Source organism: Mesoplodon densirostris, chromosome 18 (assembly GCF_025265405.1).
Source record: "Mesoplodon densirostris isolate mMesDen1 chromosome 18, mMesDen1 primary haplotype, whole genome shotgun sequence".
Taxonomy (NCBI): Eukaryota; Metazoa; Chordata; class Mammalia; order Artiodactyla; family Ziphiidae; genus Mesoplodon; species Mesoplodon densirostris.
The window spans coordinates 13,837,254-13,860,723 of NC_082678.1; the positions used below are offsets into that span (position 1 = coordinate 13,837,254).

Consider the following 23,470-nt stretch of genomic DNA (forward strand, 5'->3'; position numbering starts at 1 on the left):
CCTCAAGGTAACATAAGTAATCTGGGGTCTCTTTGGACCCTCAGAATATTTCACTTTAAAGGGCAGGTTCTCATAGGTTCAGAGGGTGGCAGAGCCTGAGACAAAGAAGCAGGGGTGGGAGGATGAACAAGATGACACCAGGGACAAAGAAGTCGGGGGAGTTGAGCATGAGACTTCAGAGCCATTTTGTCTTTCTTTCATTGTTTGTTTGCCTCAGTTAATGTAATTATTGTATTTGCAGGGAAGCAATTTTAAATTCCTGATAATGTTTGGAAGCCTCAAAATAGCAACCAAAAGAGGCACCCAGTTTAATTTTGATGATTTCAGAGCTATGGCTAATATAGTTTTAAGAAAGGTAAGTTTGGGGAGCCTGAAATTTCCCCATAGGAGTGTGCGAGAGGAGGGGCTGTGGTTTTTAAACATAAAATCAGACAGGGTCCTTGAATGTGGGGTGCCCTGAAGACATTCAGATAACCGGGATCCCATTTTCGAGAGGTTTTTTTTTTTTTTTTTTTTCTCTCTAAAGCAAAGGGGTAATTCTTAAACAGCCTGCAGGCCAAATAGCAGCACAGTTCCAGTAGGGACAGCCTGATCCCAACGGAATCAGGCCAGAGCCTGAATGGCACAGTTCCAGATAGGAACAGCCCAGTTCCAAAAGGAATTGGACCAAATGCCAGCACAGTTCCAGTAGGGACAGCCTGATTTCAAGTCAGGCTGAAGTGCCAAATGAGTACTCACAGACAAAACAAGGCCTTAACAAAAAAGGATGAAGCCTTTGAACAGATCCCAGATAAAGCCTAGAGAGCTTCCAAATGCAAAAAGAGTGGAGCTCAGATCCAGGAGAAAAACTTACCCTCAAACTCCAGGGGTGACTAGAAAAACAGTGAGCTCAGTGGGCTCTGTTGGTACCACACCTGTTTGCTCACCAGCCTTGGGGTTGTCAGGGGTCTGCTCTGGATCTCGGTCGGACCTCCATGTAATGTTAACCTAAAACAGTTATTTTTACCAGCAAAACGAGTTTATTAAGGAGCAGCAAAGAATTGCAGTTCAGAACATACAACAATGGTGAACCACATGCAAGTTGGGTAAAGCAAAAGAGAGGAAACTTTTATAGAGGAGAAGGGGACATTGTGAGGAGCCATTATAAACAGTCCACTGGAGGAAACTGGGGGTTCAAAGTGTAGTGGTTTTTCATTGGCTGAGCTGTAATGATCTCTCATTGGTTGGGCTGCTGCCTGGCAAGGAGAATATCTTCCTCCCACAGGCAGCAGTAAAGCAGTGTCACTTCTGTCTGGAGATGCAAGGTAGTCTCTTCTGTTAGGATCTGTATTGATGTGAGTGGGACGTGCCTAAGGGCTCCCCTTCTGGTCTCCCACTCCATCTTAGTAAGATTCCCTTGGTTAAATTTCACAAGAGAGCGTTTCAAAATTCCTTTAGTGGGCTTCCCTGGTGGCGCAGTGGTTATAAGAATCCACCTGCCAATGCAGGGGACGTGGGTTCGAGCCCTGGTCCAGGAAGATCCCATATGCCGCGGAGCAGCTAAGCCCACGAGCCACAACTACTGAAGCCTGTTCGCCTAGAGCCTGTGCTCCGCAACAAGAGAAGCCACCGCAATGAGAAGCCCGCGCACCGCAACGAAGAGTAGCCCCCACTTGCCGCGACTAGGGAAAGCCCACGTGCAGCAACAAGGACCCAACTCAGCCAAAAATAAATAAATAAATTTATTTTAAAAAGAATTCCTTCAGTTATTTTTAAGCATGAGTTGAAGTCTACTTTTGATTCTGTTCTATTAAGCAGCCTTATTAAATATATTTTTTTCTTATTGGAAAAAAATTACAGTTTTATTAAAGACGCTAAAGAAGACCTAGATAAACAGAGATATAGTATGTCCAGTGATACAGAGAGTTTACTTTTTTGAGGACGTCAATTCTCAAACTGATCAAAATTCCAGCATATTTTTTTCAAGGAGCTGGACAAACTGGATTTTATGTTCACATGGATGAGCAAATGAGCAAAATACCTGCTGGTCTTGGGGGGTCTCCGAGGAGGTGGGAGGCAGCTGCAGCTCACTGTGGGGACAAGGACACTGGTGGCGGAGATACCGGGGAACACCCACTGGCGTGAGCTCTCCTGGAGACCACCACCCTGGCATGAAGACCCAGCCCCACCCAACAGCCTGTAGGCTCCAGTGCTGGGACGCCTCAGCTTAAATATAATTATTAACATTCTGTCTAAACTTCTTTATACTCGTCAACTTGAAGTGCCAAGAACCATGATCTTTGTGTTAAAATCTTGCACTGCTCTTGTACTTCTGTCCATTTCTCCTCCTCACGATTGTGTTGTATCAATTTTCATGCCGTGTTACTTAGAGCAGAAGTGTTCATGACAGTTAATAGCTCATCATGGTTCATATTATTCAGTGTCCTTTCTGATGTTTAATAACACTTAATAATATTTCTTTAACCAGGTTTTAAAAAGTAATTTTCAGAAAGAAGTAAAATGTGGCTCTCAAACAGATGCGAAAATGATCCCGTGTTTAGAATTTTCTTCTATTTATTAAACAGTGAAGAAACCAGTCACATGTTATAAGCAATTCCAAGGAAAAATCAAAAGAGCACAAATTTATATGGAGTAAAGGAATTGAATTGCAAATGGAGGCAGAACTGGTTTCTCTAAAGGGGGGAGGGGGAGCCCATGAAAACTCCAAGGGACAAGGTGTAGTTTGCCTGTCTGTCAACTTCCAGAGTTGTAAAGTAGTTCAGGCACAATGAGGCAAGAACCTGATAGCTCCTCAGGGTGCACAGGAGGCAATGCAGTTTCCATTGGAACACAGTTTTTCCCTACAGTTTCTTTTTTTTAAAGTTAATTTATTTACTTTTGGCTGCATGGGGTCTTCGTTGCTGCGCGTGGTCTTTCTCTAGTTTCGGCGAGCAGGGGCTACTCTTCATTGCAGTGCACAGGCTTCTCACTGCGGTGGCTTCTCTTGATATAGAGCATGGGCTCTAGGTGCACAGGCTTCAGTAGTTGTGGCATGCGGGCTCAGTAGTTGTGGCTTGTGGGCTCTGGAGCACAGGCTTAGGTGCTCCGTGGCATGTGGGATCTTCCCGGCCCAGGGCTCGAACCCGTGTCCCCTGTTTTGGCAGGCGGATTCTCAACCACTGTGCCATCAGAGAAGTCCCTCCCTGCAGTTTCTCAGCTTTTGATAAAAAAATAATCTCGGGGAATTCCCTGGCGGTCCAATGGTTAGGACTCTGCGCTTTCACTGCTGAGGGCTTAGGTTCAATTCCTGGTCGGGGAACTAAGATCCCACAAGTCACACAGTGTAGCCAAAAGAAAAAAGAGAAAAAGAAAAATAATCTCAAAGACTATTCTTGATCACAAAACAAGGCTGGTATCATTTGGCCTGATCATTTCCATAGGCACAGCAAGAGTGTTAATTCACGATGTTAGCCTTCTTGAGTTTGCTTTGCTGGAACTTTCCATCACGATTTCAGTTTGGACTTTTGAAAGCTTCTTCTTTGTTGTCCTGAGTCCAGGAAGCCAAGAACTCACCATGTTTCACCTGCTTGGTGATTTTGAGAAAATTCCTTTTTTCTTGAGGTTTCCAAAATATTCTGAGGTTCCTGGACCTGCCAGGAGATGACCTTCCTTAACCCTCTGTGAGTCTGGCACCTGGCAGTTTTCCTGGGAGGGCTTTGTGAGCATCGCTCCATGAAGTCAACCACAGATCCTTACAGGCAATGGGTCCTGATGATTAAATGAGTATCATTCTCAACTCTGGCCACCCAGGCAGGGCCTTGGCTGCATAATCCACATTTCCAGTCAAATCCTGGTAAAAACAAGGACAGATTCTCTTTGAACCTATGCAAATTACTATATTGCCAGGCAAGTAAGAATACTCAACAGGAGTTTCTGAATGCTGGAGGACTTGGGCAGGGAGAACAAGATACCACTTAGGGCTTCCCTGGTGGCGCAGTGGTTGAGAGTCTGCCTGCCGATGCAGGGGACACAGGTTCGTGCCCCAGTCTGGGAAGATCCCACATGCCAGGGAGCGGCTGGGCCTGTGAGCCACGGCCGCTGGGCCTGCGAGTCCGGAGCCTGTGCTCTGCAGCGGGAGAGGCCACAACAGTGAGAGGCCCACATACCGCAAAAAAAAAAAAAAAAAAGATACCACTTAGAAGTGTTTCATTTCAGTTTACAAAACCAGAGACCACTAAATGTATATGGACTACAGACAGCTTAAGGGGAAAAAGAAAGAGTTCCTTGCATATCTAGAAAGGAGAACATTAAAATCACATCTATAGTGTTCCCAACAACAGCTGCATCGTCCCTCATTGGTTCCTTCAGCCCTATAGGTGGTTAATCCTTGTTCCTCTCAGTCTTGGTTCTGAGGTCTCAACGGTCCATCTGCTTCTTGACTAGAGTTCTGGAAATTCTAAGTCAGTCCACTGGGATAGCCTCACGGTGGTCTAAGCAATGCCTGTAGCACAGTCTTTTCCCACTGTGCTGACCTGACTAAAGCTTTCTCTCCTTTTTCTTCTCTTTCTTTCTTTCATTTTTTTCCATTAAAGTAAACAAACTCTTTGTAGATGTTCGCTGAAGAAAAAATGCACAACCTAAAAGTTGAGAATTATGTTTTGTTCAAGAACATTACTGAGGACCGTAGTCCGGGAAGGTAGCCTGTCAGATGGCTCTGAGAGACTATTCCAAGGAGGTCAGGGAGGAGATAGAATATGTAGGAGTTTTTGCTGAAACAATATATATGTAGTCAGACATCAAAAGATTACTGCTAATCACAAAAAGCAGACATCTTGAGGATTTTAGTGCCTTTCTACATATGGGAAGATGCAAGACCTTGGGCCCATTGAAATCATTCCTTTGATATGCATCTTAACTATGTAGGGACAGTGCCCTGTTTTTCTCCATCCCAGATCCCCTCAGGATGCACAGTTTGGGTGGCTGCAGAGGCTGATAGCTTGGTGGCAGGTAACATTCTTTGTTTATTGAAATGACAGACAACATTTTTTTTGTCCATGGAGATGTCAAAGACTTAACATGGCTGTGGTTAACTTACTAATAATTTTCAAAAGTGAAAGATCTGATGAGAGTTCATAACAAGAATAGTGCAACCGGGCTTCCCTGGTGGTGCAGTGGTTGAGAGTCCGCCTGCCGATGCAGGGGACACGGGTTTGTGCCCCCGTCTGGGAAGATCCCACATGCCGCGGAGCGGCTGGGCCCGTGAGCCATGGCCGCTGAGCCTGCGCGTCCGGAGCCTGTGCCCCGCAACGGGAGAGGCCACAACAGTGAGAGGCCCGCGTACCGCAAAAAAAAAAAAAAAAAAGAATAGTGCAACTGAGAAGTTACAGTTGGTTGTTTCCATGTCATGCAAAACAAAGTTAGTCCCCCCACCCCCGGCAAAAAAAAAGTTTTAGATAAAGTTAATCTAAGATGTTTACGCCTATTTTCAAAGAAGACTGCTGAAGCATTGATTACAAGAATAATCCTCAAGTGTTAAACTTTTGCTTCTTATTTTTCTCTGCTGCGGAGAGGGTATGTCTTTGGGTCTCTTAATGGATGGCTCATGACTGCCACTTTGAGAAGCTGCATAAGGGGTATGTGCTGCTGTGGAAGGCTTCTGTGTGTTCTGAAGTCTGCTGAAATGCTGGTGTGTTGCACAAGTCACAGGTGTCCACCCCCCAAGTTCTCTTGAAAGAGAAGTGATTTTGGTTTTGAAGAGGTACATACTGTTCTTCTCGAGTATTTGTATTCAGCACGAGAGGAACCCAAGTGACGTGCACACAGAGAACAAACCATTTCCCTCATCTCATTTATAGGGAAGCTGCCTCATCACCCCCTCCCTACCCCTGAGGCCCAGGGTTCAGGTGAGCCACCTGATGCACGCTTGGGACCGTTGCAACCCCGTCTCACAACTCAGGTAACGCTCCTTTACGTAAGAAACTTATTTTTAATAACTTTTTACTGATTGCTTAAATACTTCATTTCATAACAGAAACTTCAAAATACAGTAAACACAATTTTAAAAGTTTCCGACTTTTAGCATTTCAACATAGTTGCCAGTAACATATCAGTGTGTTTCCTGCTATTTTTCAAAATTATGAAGTATAATATATATATGTTTTATTATATAGCTTTACCTACCTAGGTATTATTTTCTAAATCTTTACCAACATAATAGTTTAAAAAATGCATCTTTTAAAAATGTCTTATATTCCGAGCAATGTTAAATTTTTTAATCTATTTATCAGCCATTTATATTTCTTCTTTTGTGGGTTATTTATGCATGTTTTAGCTAATTTTTCTACTTGTGTGTTTGTATTTTTCTTGTTAGTTTGTAGGGGTTCTTTATGTGTTAAGGAAATTGCTCCTTCTCTGTTACACGTTTCTCAAACTTGTCATTTGCCTTTTAATTTTTCTTTTTTTTTTTAAATCCACAGATAACTTTTTCTTCATCTAATGAACCCTGTCAGTCTACTTTAAAGGTTTATTTCACTGTTTTCTGGCTTAGAGGTTTTTTTCTGTATTTTGAGTTGAGGTAAATATTCACCTGTTTCTCTAGTTGTTCTGTTTTACTAATTGTCGTAGTACCCTGTAAGTAATTATCCTCCTTTTTCTCACCGATTTTGAATTGACATTTTTATCATGTACTGAAAATCTATACTCTTGCTTATGTTTGTGTTTAATTTTTTATTTTGAAATAACTTCAAATTTACACAAAGTTGCAAGAATAGCACATATACCCTTCACTTAGATTAACCGATTGTTAACTTTTTGCTACATTTGCTTTATCATTCTTTCTCTTCCCTCCCTCTGCTCCCTCCACATTTTAGAGAAATAGGTAGATCTATCTAAGTTGCAGACATCGAGCCCCTGTATGTCAGAATACAAGGACACTCCCTGACATATAGCTGCAGTAAAATATAAATGATCAAAATCAGGAAACATAACATTAATGCAGTCCTAGAATTTAATACATATTCTGTGTTCAGATTTTGCCCGTCACCTCTTTTCAGCCATCCTCCTCCACCAAGCAGGCCGTCCAGGACCTGTGTGTCATTGCAGCCCACGCGTGTATGTGCACATGTCTCCTTCAGCCTGGACGGCTTCTCAGCCCTTCTTTGTCTTTCACAACATTGGCATTTTTGAGAAGTCAGGCCAGTGCTTTGTAGGCGATGGGCCTGATGCTGCAGCATTGTTAGGTTCGGGTTCTGTATTTACTTTCTGTACAGTTCCAGTGAATTGTCTGCTCCTGAGCGGGTGCTGTCCTGCTCTGAATCCCGTAGCTTCGTAATGCTTTAATAAGTTACAAATACATATCACAACTTGTCCTTGTTTCTGTTCCTTTACAAAATTTTCTTGGTTGTTCTTTCCCATTTATTCTCTGTTGGGTGGATATTGTTATTTATGTATTTATTTTTATTTTAAGTATTTTTAGACTTCTAAGATAAAAAGACTAATATCATGAAACCTGTGTGTACACCATCCGACTTAATAAGCAAAATGTTGTAAGTTAAAACCCCTCTGAGTATTCTGCCCCCAATATCCATGGTCCCTTCAGACTTTCCCGAGTCTGGTGTTTCTCTCTCTCGGCAGATATTTGAAGAATCTGTGTAAATCACACCCAGCTGTGTGTACAGCGTTCTGTACACATGCTCTCATTCAGCACTGTGTTTCTGATGTACACAGTTGACCCTTGAACATCGTGGAGGGACCCTCCACCAGTGGTCGAAAATCCACGTTTAACTTTACAGTCGTCCCTCTGTATCCATGGTTCTGCATCCATGGATTCAGCCAGCTATGGATCATGTAGTCCTGTACTGCATATTTATTGAAAAAACTCTGCATGTAAGGGGGCCCGCCCAGTTCAAACACATGTTGTTCAAGGGTCAACTGTATATATGTTTGTACATGTAGCTCTAGTTCAGGAATTGGCAAACCTTTTGTGTAAAGGACCAAGTAGTGAATATTCTGGCCTGTGAGGGCCAGAGTCTCTGTTGCAACTTCTCAACTCTGCATTTGTCCTGAATGCCAGCACAGGAGATATGTAAACAGGTGGGCATGGATGTGCTCCAGTAAAAGTTTATGGACCTTGTAACTTTAATTTCATAATTTTCATGTCATGAAATATTTTTCTTCTTTTTTGATTTTTTTCAACTATTTAAAAATGTAAAAACTATTTTTAGCTCATAGGCTGTACCTAAAAATGTGGTGGACAGGATTTGGTCTACAAGTTGTGCTTTGCCGACCCCAGGTCTAGACACAAGTTGGTGTATTTTCTTTCTATTTTGTGAATACACGAGCATTTACTTATCCATTCGTCTATTGATGGGCATTTAGGTCAGTTACCATTTCTTTGGTGTGAACCATTTCTTTGATGTCCTCATGTGCAGAAGTTTCTCGGGCATGGACCTAGGATCAGAATTGCTGTGTTCTAGGCTGTGTACATTTTATCTTCCTTAGATACTGTTGAATGACACTGTCAAGTTGTTATACTGGCCTATACCTTCAGACAATGCATGAAGATCCTTTATAGTGTGTCACATATAGGTATTTCAGAGGTCAACAAAATATAGTCATCTGTTTTTGTTGCTATCAAAATTTTTTTAATAAATAGGCTTCATTTTTCAGAGCAGTTTCAGATTCACAGCAAAATTGAGCAGAAAGTATAGAGAGTTCCCATGTACCTCCTGCCCCCACACGTGCACAGCCTCCCTTGTCGTCAGCAACCCCCAACAGAGTGGTTAATTTGTTAGAATCAATGAGCCTGCCCTGACACGTCACCACCACAGTCCACAGTTTACATCAGGGGTCACTCTTGGCATACTTTCTACGGGTTTGGACTAGTGTATGATGGCACATGCTCACTATTATAGCGTCACACAGAGTAGTTTCACAGCCCTAAAACTCCGCTGTGCTCCACTATTCATCACCCTTAACCCCTGGCAACCACTGATCTTGCTCCTGTGTTCATGGTTTTGCCTTTTCCAGGATGTCACAGAGTTGGAATCAAACAACAAGCAGCCTTCTCAGATGGGCATCCTTCACTTAGCAACATGCATGGAAGGTTCCTCCATGTCTCTTCGTGGCTTGAGAGCTCATCTTTTTATTGATGAATAATAGTCTGTATAATAGCTGTACCAGTCTGTTTCTCTTCAACATCCCTTTAAACTTACACTTTCCTACTGTTGCTGGTCATTTGGAACAGAGTTGACTTTCGTAAAATGATTTTGTATCTATTAACTCTTCTGAACTGATTGATGCCAACACATGTATCAGTATTTCTCTTTGTTTTGTGTGTTGATGGACATAGCGTCTGGGGTAAGGACTGGGCTGCTTCCTTTTCTGGCCTCACACCATTCATCTTTTCTCACCCCACTGTCCTGGGCAGGACCCCACACAGCGTGGAGGAAAACTGAGTGGCTGACACCCACACATTTGTCCTGGTTTAGAGAGAATGCTTTTCCCATTTTTTATCTTCAGGGAGTATGTTTGCTGTAGGCTTTAGTATTATGTTGAACCATACAAAATTGCCATTTTATAGGTCAAAAGTGGTCAGATACCAGCAATTTCATATAATTTGACCTAATACAGACTCTCCATCAGTTTAGATAAGTTTGTTTGTTTGTGGCTTGTGGGATCTGAAAGTTTAACTGAAAGTTAAAACGAAAATGTATGAGTGCATTACTTGGCTGAAAATTCAAAACTTAATTAAACTTGAGCAGGAGAAGCGGCAGCAGCAGGTGGCCCTCTGTGCAGGGCTCTGCACAGTCCAGGGCTTTGGTTCTCCTCGGTGCCCGCTCCTGACTGTTTTTCCACAGGCTTCCCCTCAGAGGGAAGATGTGAGTGTTTAGGCTGCAGGGGGCCAGAGTGGCCTCAGTTGTGCACTGAAGATGTGTCACAAACAAGAGCTGCAGGGCCCCTTGTGTGCCTGGCGGGGCCCAGGGTGCCCTCCCTGGGCACCACAGGAAGGTTGTGTGACTTTCAGGTGCTTGGTTGCCCTCGAGGGCGGGGAGGTACTTAGATTGCCATGATGAGGCCTGTTAAATTTGTCCTGGCCGGTGAACCCAAGCAGGTTCCCCACTTTGGCTTGTCACAGAGCCGAGTAAGCCCCTCATAGCAGAAATTTGGGGAGAGCGTTTCTCCCTAATCTTGAGGGAAAACTCAGTAAGGTACCCCATCAATGACCCACGAACACTGAATTTCTTTTATTTAAATTTCCACGACAGGACTCTAAGAGTGCCAAGAAAGAATGTTTCTCCGAACGCTCAGGAAAGAGCCAAGCCCGCTTGGCACAGACAGTCTGCAGAAGGGATGCTGAGCCAGGCTGCACAGAGGGGCCAGGGCTGGTACGCAGGATCCACCAGGGCCGGGTCTTCATGCCACATCCTGGCCCAGGAAGCACCTGGAACTGGAGCACTTGGTGTCAGAGAGGGTGGCCGCTGCCCAGAGTGACAGGGCTTCACCTCAGGGCATTGGCCCTGGTCCCCAATCCCACCTCCCTCGCCTCCCTCTGGATGGTGTTTCATGCTTTTTTTTTGGCTGCACCACGCAGCTTGTGGAATCTTAGTTCCCTGGCCGGGGATTGAACCCGATTGAACCCGGGCCCTCAGCAGTGAAAGCACAGAGTCCTAACCACTGGTTCGCCAGGGAATCCCCCATGTTTCATGTTTAATGTCCAGAGCCCCTCCTTGGGCCACATCCACTGTCTTATCACCCTAGGAGGGCAGGGAGAGAGGGTGGCTTTCAAGGATAATTCTCTTTTCTCTCTTTCACAGAGGCAACACAGAATCTCCACAGTGACTTGCAGATCAGCTCCTCAGAAAGAAAACCAGTCCCCAAAGCCACGCCTGGCTCAAGAATTCCAGGAGGAAAATGGCCACCACACCCAAAGGTCCTCATCACTTGCCAGCAGTTCCCTCCAGGACACATGGAAGTTACTGGACCTGGGATCCAGCCCTTCTGGCCTCACCTCCCAGGACGACTCGCCTTCAGGTAGGTAAAGACGTACATCCCAAGGCCGTTGCCCCATTGGTCTGGGTGCTGGCCATGAGGACAGCTGTGGTGGCCACTCGCAGGCTGACACACAGAGTGAGCACGGCGTTCTTCCTGCTGTGGTTACGGAATCTGTAAATTCTGCAGTCCTGTCCTCTGATTTGGTGCCTGACGGTCCCCCAGGGACAGAGGGTGTCTCCCAGCCCCGCGTCCAGCTGACCATGTCACCATGTCTACCCAGAGTAGAGCCCACAGGTCACGAGGACCATCACTCCACAAGGGTGGGGGCGCTGTGGTCAGTCTGTGACTCTGGGGCAGGCGGGTGTTCTGTGTTCTGCTCAGCCTCACAAGGCCAGGGCAGCCCACGAAGTGCGTGTCCTCTGCCCCCGGGAAACTCGCTCACTGTGAGGTTCTCAGGAAAGTTCATTTGAAAGGTCACCTTTGGGGGAACTGCATGAGACCAAGATGTAGTAAGCAGGGTGGGTGGAGGGGAGGCTGTTTGAAGACCGGGGTTGGGGGAGTGAACTTGGACCCCCTTCTGGATCAGCTCACAGCAAGCGCCCTCATTCTCGGCTCTCAGCCTCAATGCATGAATGCTTCCTGCTGTGCCCAATGTGCCAATGGGCATTTTAGGTTATTTCCAATCTTTTGCCATCACCAATAACGTTACAGTGAATTACCTTGTACGTGCTGTAGTGCATGCATAAAAGCGTAAATGTAAATTCCCAGAGGGGGTATTGTTTTGTCCAAAGGTATGTGCATGTCCAGTTTGGGAAGATGTTAGTTGGGCTCCATCAGATGGTACCAGTTCACACCCACCCGGCAAAGGCTGAGAGGGCATCTTTCCCCAGACCCTCTCCAGCAGTGTCATCGAACTATAATCTTTGCCAGTCTCTTAGGTGTCCTTTTAATTCATATTTCTCCTGTTAGGAGGTTGTGCATCTTTTCACATGTTTGAGTCATTTCCTTTTCCTTTTCTTCAGTTCTCTGCCCATTTGTATACTGGGTTTATAATCTTTTTCTTATTGATTTGTATGAGCTTATTATATATAATGGAAATCAGACCTTTTCTGAGATATGAATTGCAAATAGTTTCCCATAGTTTTTCATTCGTTTTTTGACTTTGTCTATGGTGGTTTTTGTCATGCACGTATTTTTTATTTTTATGTAATTTAATTAATGTTCTTGTTTTTAATCCTTTCTGGGTTTTGTGCCATACTCGGGTTTTTTCCACTCCAAGATTGAAGATTATTCTGCCATGATGTCTTCTAATAGAGTTATGGTTTCCTTTTTCATAATTAAATCCAGGATCCATTTGGAATTTATCACTGTGTAGGTTATGAAATAGGAACCAAACTTTTTTTTAACCCCAGGTGGCAATCCAAATGTCCCCACACCAGTTTTTTTTTAAATATTTATTTTATTTATTTATTGGCTGCGTCAGGTCTTAGTTGTGGCATGCAGAATCTTTCGTTGCGGCGCACGGGCTCTTTGTTGAGGTGCGTGGGCTTCTCTCTAGTTGTGGCACACGGGCTCCAGAGCACGTGGGCTCAGTAGTTGCAGCACCTGGGCTTAGTTGCCCCGCAACATGTGGGATCTTAGTTCCCCAACCAGGGATGGAACCAGCGTCCCCTGCATCGCGTGACGTATTCTCAACCGCTGGACCACCAGGGAAGTCCCCTCCCCATACCCGTTATTGAATAACTCACATTTCCCCACTTGTTTGAAATCCCGCTTTCACTATCATGTTAGATGTTCTGTGTGTACTTGAGTCTGGGTCTGGAGCTCTTGTTCGGTCCCTTGGTTCGGCACTCCCCAGCCTTTCCACAGACGGGGTGCACGGGGATGCAGATGGCTCAGGCGGTAACGTGAGCGATGGGGAGCGGCAGGTGAAGCTGTGCTGGCTTGCCCGCCGCTCACCTCCTGCTGCTTGGCCTGGTTCCCAACGGGCCGCGCATCAGTACCAGTCTGTGGCCCGGGAGTTGGGGACCTCTGCCTTGGTTTATTGGACTTGGTCTGTCCCCGTGCAGTGCTGTTTGAATTGTTACTGCTTCCTGGTCCCTTGTAATGTCTACTGACTTAGGATCTCCAATTATGCTTCTTTCTCAGAGTTTTCCTGGTAATTCTCACTTGTTTATTTATTTGTTTCCCATATAGTCTTTAGGCCCAGCCCCAAAACTCTGTTGTGGCTTTTCTCAGGATTTGTTAAACCTGGGTTCTGCCCCCGGAAGGAGCCGCCTCCTCCCAGTGGCCCGCATTCTGTCCCCTCTGGCGGCAGCATCGCCCCTGTGATGCCTCCGGGTAGTCTCCTCAGATGCAGACTGGTCTGTTCTCCTCACACCTCCTGCTTGAGCTCATTAATCTGAGCAGCTACTGCTTCAGTACGTTTTAAATTCAGGAACGTTTTGCTGTATTTTTCATCAGCTCTATCGGAAGTTTTTGGTGAATGTTCATTGTCGTTTTGCTGGTTTCCGTCCTTTTTTCTCGTAGCACTTTTGTTCCTTTGTTCCCCCTCATCTTTAAAAGAGGTGATTTTTCCTTGACCAGGTATTTGTAGGAAACTTATAAGGGAAATGAGGCCAGGGCCATTGTCCAGTCTAGCAGTTTTGTTGGTGGTTTTTAACTAAGTCCAGCCTTGACTTATCTCTGCCCGTTTTCACGAAGCCCAGCTTCTCTCCCCTCCCACCCAGGCATGCTGCATCCAGGGGGTTGTGCTCCCACCTCCTGGCTCCTCCTGAGGCCTCCCACAGTGCCTGTCCTTCCACACACCCCTGCTCATTTCCACCGCCTTTGGCAGAACCACCATTTTTCCCATCTGGAATTTTATCTCTAGTTTTCATGAAAATTTTCTCTTTTGGGGGATGATTTACAGGAAGAGTAGGGGAGAAATGCTGACTCGGTGATGCCTTCTTCAGGCCACACGTCCATCTTATTTCCTGATAAATGCATTTTCCTCCAGCTCTGCTTTGCTTTAGCAAAAAAACTGAGCAACTGTGCCCCACCCGTCCCTCACTAAAAAAAAATTCCAGAGTAGGTGTCAGCAAACTTTTCTGTGAAGGGCCGAATAGTGAGTATTTTCAGCTTTGTGGCCCAATGGTCTCTCTTGCAACTACTCATCTCTGCCTGCAGCTCAAAAGCAGCCGCAGACAATGTGTAAGTGATCGGTGTGGCTGTGCACCAATAAAACTTTATTGACAAATACAGGCAGTAGTGATGCTGTTTCTCAAGCTGAGTATACAGGTTTCTGTTTTATTCTTTGTTTTATTTTTTAACAATTCTTTAAACGATACATGTATGTTATATGTGCTTGATGTAGTTTGGTATCTTTTATAATGAAAAGATTTTAGAGGGAGGGAGTGGTCAACTGGGTGGAATGCTGCAGAGAGGTCAGGGAAGTTCAGGGCAGAAAAGTGCTCTGTGTCACTATGGCCTTCTGGCGGTCTCAGTGGAGTGGTGGACTTGTCATCCAGCCTTCCCAGTTAAAGGGGCTGGAGAAGAACGGGTGGACAGCTTAGTCAAGATGTCTTGGGGCTTCCCTGGTGGCGCAGTGGTTGAGAGTCTGCCTGCCGATGCAGGGGACACGGGTTCGTGCCCCGGTCCGGGAAGATCCCACATGCCGCGGAGCGGCTGGGCCCGTGAGCCATGGCCACTGAGCCTGCATGTCCGGAGCCTGTGCTCCGCAACAGGAGAGGCCACAACAGTGAGAGGCCCGCGTACCGCAAAAAAAAAAAAAGATGTCTTGCTCTGAAAAGCAGCAGTTAAAAGAGTGACTGGGGACTTCCCTGGTGATGCAGTGGTTAAGAATCCACCTCCCAATGCAGGGGACACAGGTTCGAGCCCTGGTCTGGGAAGATCTCACATGCTGTGGAGCAACTAAGCCCATGCACCACAGCTACTGAGCCTGTGCTCTAGAGCCTGAGAGCCACAACTACTGAGCCCGTGTGCCACAACTACTGAAGCCCATGCACCTAGAGCCCATGCTCTGCAAAAAGAGAAGCCACCGCAATGAGAAGCCTGCGCACTGCAACGAAGAGTAGCCCCTGCTCACCACAACTAGAGAAAGCCCATGTGCAGCAATGAAGACACAATGCAGCCAAAAATAAATAAACAAACAAATAAATAAATAAATTTACATTTTAAAAACTTTAAAAACAATGAGCGATATTGGAGGAAGTTGTGGAAGTGCAGCCTGTCTATATGCAGGTTGGGAAGATGGGCGAGATGTGATGCTTGTGGCTGGGGAGGAGGGCAAACCCAGGAGAGAAGGGGGTGGGGGGCTCAAGGGGCTGGGGTTTGATAGCACAGGCCAGAGGCAGGGAGGTGATGGGCAGCCAGAACGGGGAGCTTACTGACCACACCTGACAAGCAAGCTGCCACAGCCTCACAGGCACTGGCAGAAGACACGGAGGACTTGTCACTCGCAGCACAGCAGGCAGCCAAGGGTCTCCTCGACCCCTGTCCCACGGGCCAGGGCAAGAGTCTCAGCTGAGTGACCCCAAATGGGCAGAACCCAAATCTTTCATAGTGGGCTGCAAGCATATCTGCCTTTGCCCCCGAGGGAGTCGTGCTGTCTTCTTCTGAGGCTGTTGGCCATGGAAACACCCAGGCAGGAGAGTCAGAAGCAGAAGCCTTCAGTGACCTGAGGAGAGCTGTCCCAACAGCAGGTCTGGTGGTGGGAAGACAGGTGCCGGTCGGTTCCCTTTATTTCCTCCTTTCAAGGATGAGGCAAAGCCGTGGACTCTGAGAGGAGGAGGTGGAGGAAGAGGTAGGAAGAGAAGTGTGAAATGGTCCTCTGGTGTATGAGGAAGCAGGGACAAGTAGTGGTGGGTGGTGCCATCAGCCATGCAGGTCCCCATGGATAGCAGGGCCTGGATCAGGGCGAGAACAGCCCACTGGTGGCTGGAGGTGGAAGTGGGGACCATGCTGGGGGGGAGGGAAGGGTCACTGCGAACACTGTCCCCAGCAGTGGAATTGGATTGGGGGGGAGGTTTGTATTCGTTTAAATGCTTTTGGCTACAAGTCACAGCACAGCCCGATGAAAGTAACATACAGGAGCTTCCCAACATTTATCTCATCATGGCAACCATAGAAAATCACACATGGTCACTGAATGAGGAGGAGAGAGCGAAGGTGGCCAGCATCATGGTAGCCTTCCCGACACACAATGTGCATGCACAGCAGCAGGACACACTGACCAAGAACTTGCACGTCAAGCCCGAGGTAAATGAGCTTACAGCTAGCTCCTCTGGGACTCTTTCCTCCTAAAGGTTCCAAGATGGCTGCAGCAGCTCCAAGCATCATGTCAGAAGGCCAGAGATGGAAGGCGTACTTCTCTCCTCCTGCTTTGGTTTCTTTTCTTTGGAAAGGGAGATGTTTCCCCAGAGCTCCCAGACTCCCTTTTCCATCTCACTGGCTGCCGGGGTCACATGGTGTCCCTTGACCAGTCACTGGGAGATTGTCTTAGACCCTGTGAACCTGCTGCCTGGAACTAAATGGTGTTGGGGTTCCTTGGCAAGAAAGCTGGGGAAGGGCTGTGCTGTGGCTGGGCCTGCAGCAGAGTCTATGCAGGGGAAGGTGCTGAGACACCCATACAGAGGGGTTGAAGCTGCTACTTCTCAGCAGCACTTTGCAGTAAAAAAGTAGGAATGATACATTGCTGCCTAGGCTTTTGGTTCGCCCCGTGAAAGATTTGGTTGGGAAGAAAGGTTGAAATTAATGCAGTTTAGTTTTAAGTTCCCACAAAGCTTCTTTATGCTCTCCTTGTATCTTGAATATTTGAGCATGCATAACTGAACTACCTGTCTGGTATTTCTACTTTGTGTAAGAGTACTTTTTACAACTTTATTGGTGACTTAAATGATAACCACAACTCTGGTTAAGACGTAAGCATGTTAGTATTTATGATAAAGGATTGCGTGGGCTTCAGTCCGCAGTCAAGCAGTCTGGAAGCTCCATTCTGGAAGGTGGGATGTCTTGTCCTCTGCATTTTTTTTACATTTTCGGCGCATTTTGAGTAGCCAACTGTGAGACCTAGCAGTCATGAACTGAGTTAAAAGTGATAACGAGAGAGTTTAACAATTTGTGGCATCTGCCTTAATAACATGAATAACTACGTGGTATTTCTCAGAGTGGAGGGAGGTTTTCCTGCTGAAAGGCCACACTCCTCATGGTTCTGAGGTGGGGCCAGGGCCGCCCCTCCCACCTCTGCCCTGACCCCCCCACCACGCCTGTCCCTGCCCCTCCTACTCATGCCCCGCCCCTCCTACCTTTGCCCCGCCCCTCCCTGACGTCCTCCCCCTTCCTCCCACATGCACAGAGCTGCCGCTTTGCCGGCCTTACCGAGTCCTGCTGCAACCTGGTCTCAAGGCAGGGCCGCAGCCTGACACCTTCGGCCCCACTGCACCCCAGATCCCAGGGCCACTATAGCCCCCTCCTCCATCCGCCTGGATCTGTGGTTCGCGGGGTGTGGCCTCTTCATGCCCAACCTCCTCTCACCCTAATTCTTGCTGCATCCGGACAGTACCCGGTCCCTCTTCTCCCTCCCCTCCCCGCCCCCACCCACCCCCACCCACCCCCACCCCCACCCCCCCCCCGCTTCCTGGCCGCAGTGGCTCGAGGACTCCGACCCCATCTCCCCTCCTCCCCAGACACATGCAGCCCAGCTCCCTCCTGCACCTGTGGACTGTGGACACACCCCCACCCCCACCCCATACCTGCGGACCCCTGTGCACGTGTGGGCACCCTCTACCTTCCTCTCCCCAGCACCTGCCTGTTCCTTGAATCCCTCCCTTGCCAAAGTTCACTCCCTACCTGGCTTTCTTCCCCCTTAGCACTAGCCTCCAGACCATGTGCTCTTTTTCTCATTTATCTTGATTCTGTTCTGTCTGCTGGAAGAATGTAGGGGTGGGGGCATCTTCCTTGATCCTTGACCCCTGGCCAGCACAGACAGGTACACAATGGGTGCTCAGTCAGGATGTGCAGGAAGATAACTGGGAAGAATGGGAGCCCAGCAAGGCCTTGGGTCCGCAGCTCAAGGATCTAGAGGCCCAGGAAGTGCATGTGATTAGAGAAACTACCAAGCATTGTCTAAAAAGTGTAAGATTTGAAAGACAGACTCTTCTTGGAAAGATTTGGTTGGGAAGAAAGGTTGAAATTAATGCAGTTTAAAGTTCCCACAAAGGAGTATTAAATATTATAAAGACAGATGTTTTCTCCAAGTTGAAGTAACCAGTTAGTGTAATTCTAACAAAATATGGACAGAGTTTCTCTTGAAGCTAAAATAAGTGGATTTTCAAGTTCTAGAGCAATAAAATGCATGGGGAAGGGGGAGTAGCAAGACCCAGCCTCATGGCTGGGTGGCAGGCACAGAGCAGAAACCCTTCCCCAGCAGAGCCTGCAAATCAGAGCCCAGACACGGCAAGGTGGGGACACGGCATGCTTCCATCCTCACTGCCCGCATCCAGACCACACACTAAAACGATGCCTTAAAATCAAACCTAAAAATATGCAGAATTGGAACTATTAACAAATGACTAGAAGGTTAGAACCTTAGATGTGACTTAAAAATCACAGATTTCTAAGGTATTCTTTCTTAACCTCAAAAATAACCCAACTAGAAAGATATTTTGAAGCAACATGACAAAGATCAGTCATATATAAATAACTCATCCAGGTTGACCGGAGGGGACGGAAACACTCAGCCAGGGCAGTACCAGAAAATATGGGTGTTTGACCTGCCAGCAAAGCAGCCCTCGGAGAGCTGATCCTGGGCCTAGAGGGGGCGGCCCAGCCGCTTGGCCTTCCTGGAGGGCATTTATTGGTGAATCTGCCCCAGGGGTGGTTGGAGTCATCAGCCTCCCTGGTGTCCGTGCTGCGTGTGCAGGCGGCCCAGGTTGGCACGACACGGCGCGTCCACTGGAGCAGAAGGACTCCAGACCTCGTCCGGCACGAGTGACACCTCCTTGTGGCTAAGAAATCAACTAAGACAGCGCAGAGGGTTTCCAGTGGAAGTCAGTCTTCTCCTCCGTCTCCACTCCCCTGCCCACCTGGCCACCTGTCCCCTGCTCTTCTCCGGACATGCTCTGCACTCCACGGCTACGGAGGCATATGTTTAAATGTGTGTGCATATCCTCTTCCTGCTGTGTAAAGTGCTGTCTGTGGTGTTTCTCCATTTTGGTTGACACAGAGCTCACAGATCTTTTCAGTCGTTCAGTGGTCCTCTGCGTAAGTGCTTCCTTTTGCCTGTCCCACATTCACGGACACTCGAGTCGCTTGTAGTTTGCAGTACTTCAGCGAGTCTGCTGGTGTGGGTGGTTGCTTGTGGGAGTGTGTGGTCAGGTGAGTGTCTAGGAGTGAAATCGCTGGGTCAAAGGTGTGAGTGGTCTGAGCTCTGGGAGGTGTTACCAAATCACCCTCAAAGAGTTGGTGCAATTCATGTTCATGGCCACAGGGTGTAAAGCATCTTTCCTCACTCCAATACTGGTGGATTTTTATCAAGCATTTTCTTTTTTTTTGCCAGTCTGATAGGTGAAAATATGGGTTTTAATTTGCAGTTTTTAAATGATGGGTAAGATTGGCCATTTTATGTGTGGTTTGTATGTCGTTCAGGTTTGTACCCTTTTTTAAGGTGACTGTGAAAGGTGGCAACAGAAGAAAATGCATATTCGCTGTGGTCTTGAAGTCAGGACATAGAGGGTAGAAAAGTGCTCTAGAAGGGGCTGTGGCCCCTGCTCTGGGAAGAGGGCTGGGCGTGGGAGGCGGAGAGGGGCTGGACATGACTTTTACAAATAAATGCAGCCTGAATGGGTTTTTTAAAAGAGAGGAGTCCAGCTAGAAGCTAGTGTTTGTTGACTGTCCACCTGTGCTAAGGCAGCCACTCCCACAGTAAACCAATGCCATCCAGCTACTGGGTCCCGTTTTCAAAAGAGGACGCCTCACCGCCCAAGGCCGGAGTTCCCAAGTCCCAACCCTCATTCCACCCCCTGGAGTCCCAGAGGGAAGAGGCCTGACCTCATCCTCAGGGAAGAAGGTCAGGAGGGGCCAAGGTTGTCCCTGGGGTCACACAGATAATGGGCAGAAGCTCCTGAGGAATGCGAGCACTCCTTCAGAAAGAGAGACACCGGCCTGGCCCTGCCCTGGGGGCCGGACACACCTTCCCCCACTTCAGTGTCCTGAGCACGGCCCAGCACCCCTGTGGCCTGGCTGGTGCTGGGGCTGGCATGGAGCGCGGTCCCGACGTTTCTGCTGTGGGGCCTGAGAAGGTCCTGAGCAGTCCGGCTGTGCACCCTGCTTTCTCCTGGGTGGAGACTCTTCCCTTGGGTGCTCCCCACCCACTGAGGATGAGGGAGTGAAAGGGGATAAAGTTTTTAAAGGGTACAATGTTAGTGTTGAGGTTTTTTTCTTTAAATTTTTATTCTTCTGAAAATCATATTAGTTTCTCCTGAAATTAAAAATTTTTCCTTTAACGAGGGTTGCGTAAGATTTTAAGATGGAGCATGCATGAGCCTGTTAACTGGTTGCTAATCCAAAGTTATTTTTAAGCCCTGTATAGTGAGAACATTTCTATGCAGATCTCGCTGTAGAGATGACGCCTAAGTCATAGTTGCCAGGCTGTTCTGAGGATCCAGGAAGACAACAAACAACCACCGCCTGCTCTCAGCCCAGTGTTTGCTCACATAGAGCCCGGATCTCACTCTGCCTGCCGCAATGGATTCCTCTCCCAGCAGCTCCTGGAGGCCAGGGCTCGACATTCAGATGAAGAGACCCAGGCCCAGAGATGCTAGGCTGCTTGCCCAAGGTCACACAGCCCCCAGTTCATGGATCAGGATCAGAATCCAAGCTGTCCGACTCTAGCCCATGAGCCTACCTGGCTGAGAAGAGTCCCAGACACCAGAGCCCCGGGCACCAGGCAGTGAAGGCGGCAGAGCCGTGCGGACTGCAGGGCAGTGCTCGGTGGAGGGGGTTGGTGGCCCGGCCATCTGGCCTGTCCGCAGAGGCAGTTGATGACTCCACTCCACGGCTACCCTTCCATGGCAGTGTGGGTCCAGATGATAGAAATCTTGTTTTTTATATAGAATGTTTCAGTTTTTGAATATTGGCAGCTAATTTAAAAATCAAAGTAGGACCAAATTGCAGCTCAGTCTGTGAGCTACAGACCCCTGGGAGCCAGATCCAGCCATGCCTAGTGGTACGTGGTCTGTGTGGCCTCCAGCTCCAGGGGACTTCCTCCAGCAAAGCACCTTCCCAGACCGGGAATAAAATGACTGCCAGGTAAACTGAGATTCTCCTATTCTGAGAGTCACACGTGATTGACTGCAGAACAAACGCGCCAAGTCCCCCAGTCTCGTCTTCGTGGTTAGTGGGCCATTCTGCAGGGTGTCACCAGCTTATGAATAGGGCTAAGTGGGCCCCCAGGACACCAGCTCACCCTGGTCTTGTGTGTTTTTGAGTGGAGACTGTTCTGGACCTTCCCTGAAGGATGATTGGACTCAGAAACAGCATTTGGGGCCAATCTCTGAAGGCAGATTGTGATTCAGCCATGGCTCTGCCGGCCCAGCTGTGCTCTGAGGACATAGAAACATACTCTGAACACAGGACCTTAGAGTCACCTAGTCTGCATGCCCTCAAGACCAGGAGTATCACCATCTGGCCTCCCCACACATGCTTTGTGTTTCTCAGTAAACCTAGGGGCTAAGCACAGGAGAACAGATTCAGATGCCCCAGCTCTGCACTGAGTGAAAGATGGAAGGAGCAAGCCGCTTGTGGTTGGACTTGTGATAAGAAAAGGTGAAATCTCACCTCAGAGGACAGTCTGTGATTCCAGGGTAAACACACCTGGAATACTACATTCTCTTCTCCCCGTCTGTGGTCCTCATACCTGTGTGCAAACCAAAAAAATTCTCCTTGGGTCTGAGACTCTGTCCTAGAAGGTGGGCGCCAGGCTCCTGGTGCGTCACAGTGAGATGGCAGACCCAGCTCGGAGACTGACAAGGCTGACCCATGGGGAGGGAGGCCAGCATGAGCCTGGGGAGGGGCCGTCCTCCACCCCAGACATGTGTGAGGGTGGAACACGAGCCATCAGAAAGGCTCAGCTCACACTCTCAGCAGCCACTGTCACAGCGGTCTCTTGGGGTGGATGGTAATGGGAACTTCCCAAGGGAGCACAGCCAGAGGCTCACTGACTGAGCAACGTGACCAGAACTGTTCCAGGATCCGGGGGGACGAAGGGGTCCTGCCCTGTTTTGCCAGCATCACGTTTGTCCTTTTGGCTCTGCCCATTACTACTCTCAAGATGGGACTGAATGAGAGCCAGGTTCACCAGCGTGCACCCCCTGTCAGCATCCTCTGTAACTGCAGCCAAAGAAATCTAAGAACCAGTGTTCTGGTCAAAGGAGGGAGCAGTGCAGTATCTTGAATTAGGTGAGCAACTCCAGCTTCCTGCCTTTGCTGATTATTATAACCTGAGACATTTTGGGAAGTACAGAGTATCCTCTAAACTTTTTGAGAAACAGATAGTCAAATAGATCTTTGTTGGCTCTTTTCCTGAAGTTGTTATGATGAAACAACTTCTCCTGCCACTTAGGAAAAAACTTGTGTTGAAATAACTTTTAAAACACAGTAAATACTTTAAGATATAGCCAAATCAGCTTATACTTTAGTGATGTTTATTCTGGGGCCACAGCATGACCAGCAGTCACTCCTGCTTCTGGCCAGGCTAAGGACTAGACACTAACATCCCTCCATAAACAAAGTATGTGAAACAACTGTTTTCAGATATTGGAAGATAAGTAGCACAGGAGTGTGCTTCTTGAAAGAAGGAAAACAAATGAGGCACCTTTCTGGTCCCCCTGGCTTTCTGGTGCAGGCACAGGGAGGGGAACACCAGGCAGGGTTCAGTGCCTTCCTGGATGGAGAAAACAGGAATTGGAGTTTGGGGAGGCAGAGGGGCTGGAAGTTGCAGGGAAGAGTCCAGAGAAGCAGGGGGAGGGATATGCAGAAGAGAGCTCCAGAAGTCTGAATAGGGATTGTCTTGAGTCCTTACTGTGTACTAGTCCATAGATGTACAGAATAAAACTCCACAGATCCAGGCAAAGGAAAGACTTAGGGTAAGGTGTTAGGGTTAGGGTAAGGTGTAGGGTTGGTGTTAGGTTTAGGTTCAGGGCTAGGGTTAGGGTTAACGAACGGTAAGGTATAGGGTACAGGTGAGGGTGCGGAAAAGTTTGAGGGTCAGGGTACGTGTTAAAGCACTGTAAGCGCAACCATTTCCAGAGCTCTCATGGGGTGGGTAGATATTCAAGCTCCAGCCTTCATTCAGTGGAGACCCAGAGAAGTCACACCTTGGTTGTAGAGCTCACTGTCTCTGAAGTGCAGGCCCATCTAGACTTACCCTAGGAAAGCTTAAAAACAATCTTTGAAATGACCAAATGAGGAACCTAACTGCCTACAAAACAAAGCCCAACAC

At 47.6% G+C, this 23,470-nt stretch overlaps 1 protein-coding gene across 1 annotated transcript in view; it reads left to right on the top strand.

The window, feature by feature from the left end:
• CCDC57 (coiled-coil domain containing 57) overlaps positions 1-23,470 on the top strand; it is a 108,940-nt gene that overhangs the window by 68,179 nt on the left and 17,291 nt on the right. Inside the window, exons 16-18 of the mRNA XM_060082305.1 lie at positions 5,835-5,935; positions 10,245-10,364; positions 10,794-11,010. Of these exons, the coding sequence (XP_059938288.1) occupies positions 5,835-5,935; positions 10,245-10,364; positions 10,794-11,010 (438 nt within the window). The remainder of the gene's footprint in view (positions 1-5,834; positions 5,936-10,244; positions 10,365-10,793; positions 11,011-23,470) is intronic.